Source organism: Galeopterus variegatus, unplaced genomic scaffold, assembly GCF_000696425.1.
Source record: "Galeopterus variegatus unplaced genomic scaffold, G_variegatus-3.0.2 Scaffold4525, whole genome shotgun sequence".
Classification (NCBI taxonomy): Eukaryota; Metazoa; Chordata; class Mammalia; order Dermoptera; family Cynocephalidae; genus Galeopterus; species Galeopterus variegatus.
The window spans coordinates 69689-82159 of record NW_007730636.1 but is presented as its reverse complement, the minus strand read 5'-3'; the positions used below and the strand labels follow the sequence as shown (position 1 = coordinate 82159).

The window sequence follows — 12471 nt, the reverse complement described above, 5'->3', positions numbered from 1 at the left end:
CGAAGTTATACGAGCGGGGCCTCTGACTGGCTCGGGTCCTGCGGACGCGGCGGCTGAGGAGCAGGACCAGGCCTCGGCGTCCGGCGTCCAGGAGCGGGGAAGGGTCTAGGTAAGAAGCTCGTCCGAGGCTGGGCAAGACCGACAACCCGTACCCCCCAGGCGAGGGACCCGGGACACGGGCTGTACCGGGTGCCCAGAAACCCCCCTTTTCGTCTTCCCGCCGTGGGGCAGTCATGGGCGAGGTTGACTGAGACGCCCTTTGGCGCGATGGTTTCAGCAGCTGGCAGGGGTTTCCAGCAAACACGGAGTCTCTGCCCTGAGCAGGGCAGTCGCAGAGTTCACACCCCCGGTTGTGCCTCATCTAGCCCGAAGGCCCCTTTCTAACGTTTCTCTGCCCTCAGGAATTCCCCTCAAATCGTGTCCAGCAGCCATCAGTTCCCTTTGGAATAAACCACTGCCAAGTCATTCACCAAAAATTGTATGAAGGAAAACCATTTCAGCTACTTGTGTCATGTGTGTTTATGTGACATTTGTAGATGTGACTTCGTGAAGCTTGAGATGGCATGTGTCACAACTCATTGAGGGAATGGATGGGTTGAGGACTGCACAAGGTCGATGTGAGGATTATGGGTTATTAATTGGAATTAAAGAGCTTGCAGCTGTTTGCTTATGGGGTCCCAAGCTGCCCTCCGCTGAGACGGAAGGAGAGAGGCAGGATATGTTTGCAACAAAAGAGTAAGATTCAGTGCACAAGAAAAGGTATCTTACGTATCCTAGGAGGAAAAAGAAAAAGGAGATAACAACTTCTCTAATTTTTCCTGACTTGCTCATATGACAGCCTAAGATTTTTCAGGATTTGGGGAAAATACTAAGCAATGCTAGAGAAAACAGCAAAGAAGAAGTAGGGGACTGACCAGATGTCCAGTCTGTGTGCACCATGGATCAATCCTATCCAAAAATGCTCATAGTAAGCACAAATCCTATAAATAGAGCTCCCCATTCCCAACCCCATATGCCTGGATTACAGTTAAGGGACTAATCTCTACTCATGCTAGAGAATTCAATACACCAGTTTAAGAGTGGGACAAATCTTGGCAACTGTGAAAGCAGTGGATACATTTTGAAAAGTGTTACCTGCATGTCTAAATGCAGAGAGGTTTGGGATTGACAGGGAGATGTGCCAAAACAGAGGCCCCAGCACTCCTGAGCAGTGTGGACAGGTATCCAGGGAGGAGTCTTTAATGATTCCCTGTCCACCTTGCCAGCTGACAACAAAATCTGTAAGATCACGTGCTTCAGTTATAAGAGAAGCTTGACTGAATGCCGCTTTCACATGCTTTCTCCAGCACTTTTTCTCAAACAGCAAGTCTAGGAGGGGAACATGCTCTGCTGGAACTCTGGCAGCTCTTTCACAACTCAAAATGTCACTGTGACCCTGTAAGTGCAGCGAATTAAACACAAAGGAGAATGCTGACCTCAATCTGACTCATAGATCAGTTTTAAAGATCCCAGAAAGAAAAAAAGTCCAGTCCAAGGAGCCTGGGCCAGGTGGGTACATTTATCTTATACTCAGTTGGACCAAATCCCCAGACATTAATTGCACTGCTACATGTTCTCAGAATTTCTTATACACCAGTTAGGTTGTTCTCAGGCTTACCCAGTCCCCGTGCTTCATGCACTTCTCCACTTATTGGCAACTCAGACTGATAAGCACTGGTTTTATTTATGGCGGCGCTGCCCGTCATCTTGCTCCACAGTCAAGTGCTGCTTTAGACAGCATTTTGCTTATGATAAAGCAAAAGCTGGCATCACTAATACATACAAACAGAATTGAAAATATTTTGTAAGGTGACTTCGAAGTGGAATTGTCCTTATAAAAGACCTGAAAATGGGCAGTAAATGACCTTTCTGGAAGTCGCATTAAATAACATCCACTAAACAAGGTGAAAGTCATGGTCTTAGTGTAAAGGTAGGACCTCTATTCCACCAAGGTAAAAATATGTATATACATAAGATTCAACAAAGACTGCAGCAGGACCCAAATGTGTCTGCAGAGATGGGAGGATGTGAGTTAAAATCTTATTTTCATTTCTCTTTAAAACAGTCGTTCCCAAACTTGGAAAACTTTAAAAAAAACAGATTTCCAACATCCTTTCGTGCCCTCTCCTCCTACTGATTCAGAACATCCAGGGCTAGAGCCCAGAGACCTGTGTGTTTTACAGTTTCCGCAGGTGACTGAGAGCAGCCAAGATCCAGGGCTTCAACTCACACAGGAAGTCCGGTGTTAATCCCTTTGGCCATTAATCCCTTTTATTTATTTTAGCAGATGTCGCCCTCTAGTGGAAGAAATTATGACCCAGACTTTAAAGAAGTTTGAGCCTCTGTTTAAAACCCCTCAAAATTTCATTTTAAAATGATTGTGAGGTTGATTTTGCTGATAGCTATTTAGTGAGAGAGAGAGAGTAGCTACCTCTGAAAAAGGAGACTTGAATAAAAAAGCTGAAATTCCAGTAATGTCTCAAAGGAACGGTATCTTTGTATCAGAGTGTCAGTTTGTTGTTTTTTTTTTTAGTGATGTCCCTGCTAGTGCTGCTTCCAAATAGTCTTGAGCTCATAGCATGTGTGGGGTAGTTATGGGTTAGATAAGGTGATGAATCAAGAGTCTCTGGTAGCAAGCTAAATTTTTATCTCCTTTTTGTCTTAATGTTTAAAGGAAATTTAAATAGCTGCTGTCACCATGAGAAGTTTGATTTTTTAGGTAAATAGAACTTTGGCTCTTCCTGTTGTGGGATGACTGGATTTGAAAAGATTGTGACACTCGTACTAATAACTTCTCTTTACCACAGAATCCCACCCACTGCACACTTTCTTATATTGCGAAAGTGATATTTCTTAGTATTGAGGTTAATATTTACTGGCTGTTTGCCATTGTTTGGAAATGTGCAAAGACATGCTTTAGAGGATCGTCTTGTGTTACCTGCACAACAGTTCTATGAGGTAGGTGTTATTATCCCCATTTTATAAATGGTACACTAAAATTTAGAAGGTTAATAGCCTGGTACAGCTAGTCAGAGGCACAGCCTGGTTTGGAATCTACTTAACTTCAGAGCTTATCTAGTTAACCCTGGGCCCTACAACGTGTTCCACCATTAACTAGTTATTGGTCTTGCTCCTGCCCACAGCAGTAGGGCACGGACCTGGTAGTTAAGACAGAAGCCCAGACTGGCATTTCCCAAGAATACTAATCACAACTAGAAGTTTGTACAAACATGTAATGATAAGGGACATTGCCTGAAATATCCAGGAAAGTCCCCTGATTGGAATTGTACAAAAGAATGTAAGGAATATAGCAGCCATCTGGCTGAGAAGGGAGAGTTTTCCCCTGGGTTCTCCCCTGCGGGGTAGCTCAGGCTAATCCTGTCTGGTTATTTGTTCACTTGCCTCTGAGCTGTCGTTTTTCACACCCACATGTGCCAAGTCTGTACACCATCATGGCAAAGTGTCACCAGTTTATATTCCCAAAGGGCCAACATAGAGCCAATATAGAAATTACCACCCTCTCATAGTGCCTCCACTTCCTCACTGGCTGGTCCCTCCTAAACCCCAGGGGTCTAGCTTATTTCCACCAAACTCTCTGGAAACTTCTCTCAAGCAGCTCATAAACATTCTTCCTCTTGTGAAATCCCAGCGGCCGTGCTTCATCTTTTTTTCCCTGGGCCTCCCTTCAATTCAGGTACGTTAACAGTTCTTTCTTCGTAAAATTTTCCTCCTTGGATATTACCATTTTCTGCCTTTCCTCCTCTCTCTCTCTTTTTCCTCCTTCTTGACAGAGTGTGTTTCTCAAAGCTTAATATGTAGACCTTAACTGTTCTGTCTTTTCTCCCTAGAAGAACTCATTCACCATATTTTGTATACCAAATTTTAGAGCAGAGAGGGACTTTAGCCATCATGTAGTCAGTTTCATTTTGCAAATGATTTCATCTTTGACCTCTGCATGGACGATTACCACTCATGAATTCACTAAAGCATTCATTCTTTCAACGAATATTGAGGGCTTCTAAGTACAAAGGATTGGTGCCATAGGGAATATCAAAGAGTTTGCAAGTCGGTAAAGGTGATAGGACGTGCACAGAAATAACTCAGGTACAAGGGAGACTGAGAAAAGTGCGAGAAGGTGGGAATAAACTCAGAGAAACAGAACTATGGTGGTCAAGAAACAGACTGGTCTGGTGGGAGGAAGGAGGCAGGACGGATAGAACAGGGAGGGCCTCATGGAAGAAATGGCATCTGGGCCACACCTTTTGTCAGGTTAGACAGGGGAAAGGACATTCTAGGGGACAAAGAGGACCTGAACAAAGGCCTGGGGAAAGGAAAGAACTTCATGGAAACCCAAAGAGACTCATCAGTGATCTCAGGCTTGGCTTCTCTACGGAGATGTGGTGGAAGACGAAGCTGGGAAGGCAGGCAGGATGGCTTTGCAAAAGTCACTGGGCAGATGTCCTTGCAAAAGCATTTTTTGTGTAAGGTTGCAATGGTATTTGTGATAGTTCTTGTTATCAGGCTTATGTGTGTGAGAACCCTCCCTTCATGACTTTCTCTGGCTCCATTTGTCAGAGTTTGACATTAGTGACTCCATTTTGATACTGACAACTTTTTCAATCCACTCTTGAGACTCTCCCTCTTGGAACATAGCCACTGTGATGACAGAAGCCCAAGCCACACACAAACTGCATGGAGGAGAATGGAGCTGCTCTAATTAACAGCTCCTGCTGAACTCCCACCTGCCAGCCAGCACCAGCCACCAGTCATCTGGGTGAGCCATCTTGGATACTCCAGCCCAATTGAGCCCTCAGATGACCTTAGCTCACACCACAGGGAGCAAAAGAACCTCCCTGCTGAGCCCAGCTAACTCACTGAATTGTGAGAGATAATAAAATGGCTGTTGTTTTTAAACCACGGAGTTATAGGGTGGTTTGTTATACAGTAACAGATAACCAAAACAACTCCCCGTGGGGCCACCTTTATTTGACCCATGGGTAGGCTTGTTCCCAATCTGACTCCAACTAGAGCTATGAAAAGAGACTTATTTTCTTTCTGGTGGCAAAGCCAGGAGGTGTGAGGCCCCGGACCTACCTCTATCTTGTAAAGAAAGCCAATTCAAAAGAAAGAAGTTGATAAGGAGAGAGAAACACCAGTGCAGAGAGGCTGGACAAGTTTGGGTTCTGGTTGGACTGAGAACAACCTGCCCAGCTCTCCTTCCCTAGTCAACTAAACCTTTCCCCATTGTACCCCAGCTAGTTTGAGTTGTGTTTCCATCACTTAACAACCAAAAGGAATGGTCAAAATGCTGGCTCAGGATTTCTAAGAAGACTAAGTCAACAATATGTATGACTACACCTGGCCCATGCCCAAACTTCAATAAAGGATAGTTTTCTTTTTCCTTTTCTCTACCCACACTCATACCTGCAGAAGTCTCTGTGGTTGAAGGGGGATAAAAGAGAGATATGAAATGCATGTGCATGTGTAAAGCTACACAATTTGTCTGGTTAAGGCCATAGCTACACTAAGTGTATGGCTATGCATTTCATAACTAAAGCCAAAACGTTTCGTTATTTTAGTTATACTAAGTTTCCACTTGTATTGTCAGGGCTAGGGCTCAGACCCTTCAAATCCATTGTACAGACTGAGTCGTCAGACCCCTCTCATGCCAGGCTGGGTCACCAGACCCCTCACATGCAGGTCCACGCTAGGTAATTGGGAAAGATCCTGGGAGCCATTGGCAGACAACACGAGCTCAGTCCTCAGCAGCAGCAGCAGCAGCAGCAGTGGTCTCCTGAAGGGTCCCAGTGGCCCTGAGACCCCTCACATGCAGGTCCACGCTAGGGCTCAGACCCTTCAAATCCATTGTACAGACTGAGTCGTCAGACCCCTCTCATGCCAGGCTGGGTCACCAGACCCCTCACATGCAGGTCCACGCTAGGTAATTGGGAAAGATCCTGGGAGCCATTGGCAGACAACACGAGCTCAGTCCTCAGCAGCAGCAGCAGCAGCAGCAGTGGTCTCCTGAAGGGTCCCAGTGGCCCTGACAGCAACAGCCTCCAGCAGCAGTAGCGGCCTCCCCGTGGCCTCCCCACTGGGGGCATCCTGGGGTGGGGGACACCAGGGAGCAGAGCCACTCGTCCTTTATACTTAAGTCATAACCCCGGACACCTGGGTGCACCTGCGCAATTATATTGGACAATAACCAAGGAGCACCGGGGCGCACGTGCCTATTTACATCGAATGCTCGGCAAGATTCTGAACATCTGAGGGGCCCTGACCATTTACCTTCACTTTCCCTACAGCATGAAATATAGGTTTTGGGGTTTTTGTTGTTGTTGTTGTTACCCCCAACTACATTGTGGCCGACTTGAAGACAGGGACTGTTGTATTCATATTCCTGTTTCCAGTGCCCAGAACAGGATCAAACACAGAAGAGGAACTTCTAAAACGTTTGTTGAAGGGACATCTGATGCGATGCTATGTCTTTATCTGAGGCAGGAGGGAAGGGTGGATAAGGACAGTTATGTTGAGGCAGAGAAGAAGGAAGGAGAGGGAAATCATATGGAATGATTTTGGTTCCTTCTTGTCTTGGCCCTTCAAGCTTCCATGCAACGCCACCCCTGACCCACACCCAAACCAGCCCATACAAGCAAGTCCTGATACTGGTTGGACAGTCGTTACAGAACATGTTCTGTCTTCTTCCATCTATCCTCCTGGCGCGTCTGTATGGCTGTCCTGCCCAGGAACCCTGTTCTGCACCTGCCTTGGATCCTTCCAAACTCAATGCTTTTCTGTTTTGTTTGTTTTGTTGTTGTTGTTTTCATTTGTTATTTTTCAATGCTCCTGACTCTCCTCCTAGAGCAGACCTTGGCGCTTGTGTATAATTTTTGGCTTAATCTACTTTTCCAGGTTGCGGTTCCCCACTCCCTTTCCTTGTCCTGGTGCCTTGGTTCGTTGGCTGGTCTAAGGAGTTAGTAACCCTCCCTCAAAAGTGAAGCATTTCTGTCAATGTTGGGTGAACTCAACCTTCTCAGTAACAAGGAACAGTTTTGACTAAAACAGCGGGTAATCTTCAGGAGGCTGCATGGTATAGTGTTGAAGGGCATAACTTTGAAAGCAAACTGACAGGAGTCCAAATCCCAGCTCTGCTTGGCCATTTATTATGTAAACATAAATACATTACTTAATCTCTCTGAGCCTTGGTTCTGATTGTTATGAAAATTAGAGCTAAAAACCAGAAATAATGTTACCTTTCAGGACTGTCCTGAGAATTAGAGCTAAAATATGTAAAATGCCTTACCCAGGGTAGGTATTCTTCAGCTGGTCGCTCATGTTATTCTAGGTGGGGAGATACATCTGGACTGTGAAATGTCACGTTAAAGAGCTTGAACCTGATCAGACTATGTCACTGTTCTGCTAAAAACCCATCAACGCCTTCCTTTGTGCTTAGAAGATCTAAGACCCTTACTGTGACCCACAAGGCCCTTTGTGAACAGCCCCTGCCTCGTTTATCCCGCTCTTCCCTTGTTCCCCACGCTCAAGCCATAGTCACCTTCTTTCATTTCCAGGAAGGGCCATGCTCTTCCCCACTTCAGAGTTTCCCACATCTGAGAACAAGCAAAGTCTTTAACCTTCAACTCCTCTAAATTACTATCCATCAGGAATGTGTGTGCGGGGTGGGAGTGTTGTGTAGAGTGAGTAGGGGAAAGAAAAACATGTTTATGTTACAGCTGCAGTGTCAAAGACTTGCTTTGTTCTTGACTTTGAAAATGAGAAACATGTACCTTTATAAATACGGATGGATAGATGTGGTTGTTTTCTCAGCATGCATTTCCCTCATTCCCTTTCCTAAGAGCCCCTGATTAACATTTGGACACCCCTGTTATTTGTATGTGACTTACACCATTTCCAGCTCCAGGAAGGATCCAGAATAAGTAAACCAGTCAGCATTTTCTATCCCCCTCCCACAATGATTGGTTTAGGGGTGAGCCCATGAAATTAAAAATAGTCAGTGGGATGGCACATGAGGGAGCAGGGAGCCCGGGAGCTGTTGGGCCTGCCTTCAGCATGAAGCTGGACAGCCCAGATGGCTGATGGGGCAATAGGCACGTCTTGCCTGAAGCCTGGCTCCTCAGTGTTCTTAGGTTCTGTGACCTAGACATGAAGGTCGGGGAGTTGGCACAGAGTTCGACGCGTGGTGGCACTGGATGGGTTCCTCCTCATCTTCCTATGGGGCAGGTTTGGCACCGTGGACTCATGGTGGCAGCATTTCATCGAGGTGGAGACTCAGAAGCCTTGCTTGCAGCAGCCGGTGCACCGATGACTGAACTACGCTGGGAGAAGCGTGTGGACAAGTACAGGCCTAAGTTGCACAGCTGGGCTGAGGCCTGTTTTGTGAACTGCACTGATGAAGCCAATTCACCTTGAATCAACTGGAACCGGCCCAGAAACCCAAGCCAGTCTTCTCAGAAAGCCTTTCTGACTGATCTCAGCATCACCTCTTTGACAGAGGACGGTAGTTCAAGAAAAGAAGTGCTTCTGGGGGGGATGGTTGAAAAAACAGCTATGGGGGGACTGGCTCCCACCTTTTGTCACTATTCAGACATCCTGTCATCTGAGAATGAGCAAAGAGCAGTTTTAGGGTTTGTGGGGTTTGAAGGTCTTCTGTGTATTCACTTGTATTTTAATTTTTTTTTTTTTTTTGTCTTTTTCCGTGTCCAGCAACGGATCGCAACCCTCAGTGTTGCCCCCGTACCGGCCCGGGGACCGGCAACGGGATTGCAACCCTCGGTGCTGCTCCCGCGCCTCGCTCAGCCAGTGAGCGGGAACCGGTCCGTATGTGGGATCCGAACCCTCGGGCGGGAGCGCCGCCGCGCTTCCCAAGCGGCGCACTATCCAGTGAGCCAGCGGGCCGGCCATTTAATTTTTTTTATAAAAGATGACTGGTAAGGGGATCTTAACCCTTGACTTGGTGTTGTCAGCACCACACTCACCCAGTGAGCAAACGGGACATCCCTATATGGGATCCGAACCCGTGGCCTTGGCGTTTTCAGCACCGCACTCTCCCGAGTGAGCCACAGGCTGGCCCCTTCACTTGTATTTTTAATGCTAATCTTGTGAAAAGAACTCAAGATGAATGGAAAACTCTATTAGATACATTTTACTGTATGTGTGACTATGCTTTTCTCAAAGTCTCATGAACAGCTTCCTATAATTTTGATAACAGACCTGCTTTCTAAACTTTGATAGTGGGACCACATAGGTATAACCTCTCATTTGTGTGGATTCATTTCAGATTTCTGGGGAGATCTTTGTGTCTGTCAGAAAGGGTGGCAGTGGGGGAAAGAGTAATTTGGTACTTAACTGGGGCCTCCTTTTCTAGTGTCTGACTGTCAGTGTTTGGGGGGAATCTATGGAGTGTTCATTCTGTACACTTCAGCATTCTAGGTTATCTCCCTCCCCACACTATGATTTATGTAAATATCTATAGTAAGGTAGAAGGTATGGTCTCAAGGTAGTATAGGTGGCCTGAGAGTCTAGAGGTCTTTAGTTATAAAGGAATCTAGCCAGTGAACATAATTCTCATTACTAGATTGCCACAAATAAAGTCAACTTACCCTGTATCATCAGGGTCTAAAAAAATTCAAAGATGTGCCTACATCAGTTATAAATATTTAGGCCAGTCAAAAACTAACAGCAGGTTCAGGTAGAGGTGCATGCCTACTCTTAATCAGTATACATTCCATTTACTGTATTCTTTTTTTTTTACATGCACATTGGGTAATGTTATTTTTTAATTTTAAATTTTAAAAAATTGTATTGGTTATGCATATTCATGGGTACTATATTCTTTTGATCAGGGAAATAAAAGCCTCTACAAGATAAAAAAAAAAAAGTTGTGTGAGCTAGTGAGTTACTTTTAAGGCTTAAGCCAATTTGAGTTGGGTTTTCTGTTATTTATAATAAAAAATATTCTGAAATTATATAAATATATATAGTATTTTTATACAATATTTAACAACCCTAGAGATAAACCTTGGGGAATTTTAAAAAGTTGATTGTAAATCATAGAAGACTAAACAAGATAAAACATGGTCTGCATAGTAAATTACAAGAAACAATGGAAACGTCTCAATTAAAAAGCAAATATTTACCCAAGAGAAAGGAAACATATGTCCACACAAAAACTTGTACACAAATGTTCATAGCAGCATTATTCATAACAGCCAAAAAGTGGAAACAACCCAAATGTCCATTGACAGATGAATGGATAAACAAAATGTGGTATATCTATTTAATAGAATATCATTGAAAATTAAAAAAGAATGAAGTATTGGTACATGCCACAACAGGGAAGGACTATGCTGAGTGAAAAAAGCCAGTCACAAAGATCGCATGTTGTACCATTCCATTTATATAAAATGTTCAAAACTGTAGAGACAGAAAGTAGATTAGTGGTTGTTTAGGGCTTGAGGAGGAAATGGGGAATTGGGAGAGATGATAAAGGAGTGTGGGGTTTCTTTTTTTGGTTAGTGACAATATTCTAAAGTTTACTGTGGTGATGAATGCACGACTCGATACACGAAAAGCATTGAATTATGTACTTTAAATGGGTGCATTGTATGGTATGTGAATTATTTTTCAATAAAGCTGTTATAAAAATGTAAATGGTCTACACATACCAATTAAAAGGCCGAAACCATCAAACTGAAAAAAAATCAAGACTCAATTATCTGACATCTGCAAGAATTAAACATAGGAGAAAAATCTTTATGACCTGTGTGAGGCAAAGATTTCTTAGATAAGACACCAAAAATGCTAACTATAGACAAATCAAACAATTTACAACTATTAAAAAGCAACAACAGCCAAACTGGGGCCGCTAGAGCTAGGGGGAAGAGGAGACACCTACAGAGTTCATGAAGGCAGGAGAAGCCACAATGAGAGAAAGAAAGAACTGCTCCCACCATTTTGATACCCGGCTACTTCCAGGCTGCAGCTGCTGAGTGCACGAAGCAAGAGCTGGCAAACACCGCAGCCGTGCCCTTCCTTGGAGGTGGCAGGGGAGAAGAGGGCCTTGGCGACCCCCAGGCCAGCAAAACCACCGACAGGGTTCCCATGCGCCCACATAGGAGCAAGGAGCCACAACAACTGAAAAAGGGCCACTCAGAGGCCAGTGAGTCATTGCAAGGGACTGGCGCATGGCCAGTCCTATGGGAGATGTTTAGAGTACAGGTGGCGGGGGAGACAGGCCCACCAGAGGAAGATTGGGGCACAGAAAGGACAGCTGGTGTGCTCTCCAGTCAGCGCAGAATCACTCAGAGGAGACTGGTTAGGAATACAGAACTTTAGCGGGTACAGTTTGCTGAAAAGACTCAGGCCCAGACCAGAGTTTCCATACAACCGAGGTGCACCGGATCTCAAGAGTGCTTGGAAGTACCTATAAAGTCAGCCATTAAACCCTGAGCCGCACCAAAAGCCTTCCCCAGGGAATCAGCAGCAACGCAGCAATTTAGTTCAACCACAGGGTTCAAGTGCTGATCCCCACAGGAAGTTCCCGCATTTTAGAAGTAAGCAAAGGACAACAAATTAGTTCCAGTGTAGTTTAAGTGGTGGGAACAGCAAATAATCCAACACAGAACTGAAAGAAAAAACAAAATACTCACAGACCAGACTAGTAAAGGTCTCACTTCACGAAAGAACAGCTATAACACCTAGAAGGACTGGAAGCCCCTTAGGTCCCCAAGCCAGAGTGGGGGTAGGGCTGGGGCCCTCAGCCAGGCCTCCTAACAACTGCACTCAGCCAAGTGATAACCACTGAGCCACTGCAGGAAACACCCTGGGCTCCTGAGCCAGGACAGTGGGGGACTGAGCGCTTCAGCCAGCCACACCCCTCTGACCTCTGCATTCAGCCCAGCAATGACCAAGCCACCACTGGAAGCCCCCTGGTCTCCCCTGCAGGAATGAGGGGGGTGCCATAGGCCTCAACCATGCCCCCCTCCTTCTCCCACCCAACTGCTCTGCAACAATATCTTAGAATGTAAAAACAGATCGAGCCAGGGACTGACCCCTCCTCCTGCAACACAGCATGCCTGCTGATGTCACAGGTGCCCACCTTGGGTCCTGAGGCATGGATCTGGGGACTGACCCCTCCTCCTGCAGCCATGTAAGGAGCACACCAAAAACACCACTTCCAGGTGGGTGGCCCACCAGAGCCACCACAATAGCCACGGCTGCCAGAAAAGCAGCTAGATGCTACAACCACCATGCAGATGGCCCACCAGCCACTCAAGTGCGTTGACACAAGGAGAGTCACCAGTGGAGACCAAAGAAAAGAAGAGTATATCTCTCTCCACAAAGCCCATTCTAGAGTGACAGAAGCATCTGCTCTATGATAATATTGGGGGACCTGAACACACCTCTCTCAGC

At 45.6% G+C, this 12471-nt stretch overlaps 1 protein-coding gene across 1 annotated transcript in view; it reads right to left on the bottom strand.

The window, feature by feature from the left end:
- ERN1 (endoplasmic reticulum to nucleus signaling 1) overlaps positions 1-361 on the bottom strand; it is an 84706-nt gene extending 84345 nt beyond the window's left edge. Inside the window, exon 1 of the mRNA XM_008587754.1 lies at positions 12-361. Coding sequence (XP_008585976.1) covers positions 12-361 — 350 coding nt within the window. The remainder of the gene's footprint in view (positions 1-11) is intronic.
- Between the last annotated feature and the right edge of the window lie 12110 nt (positions 362-12471).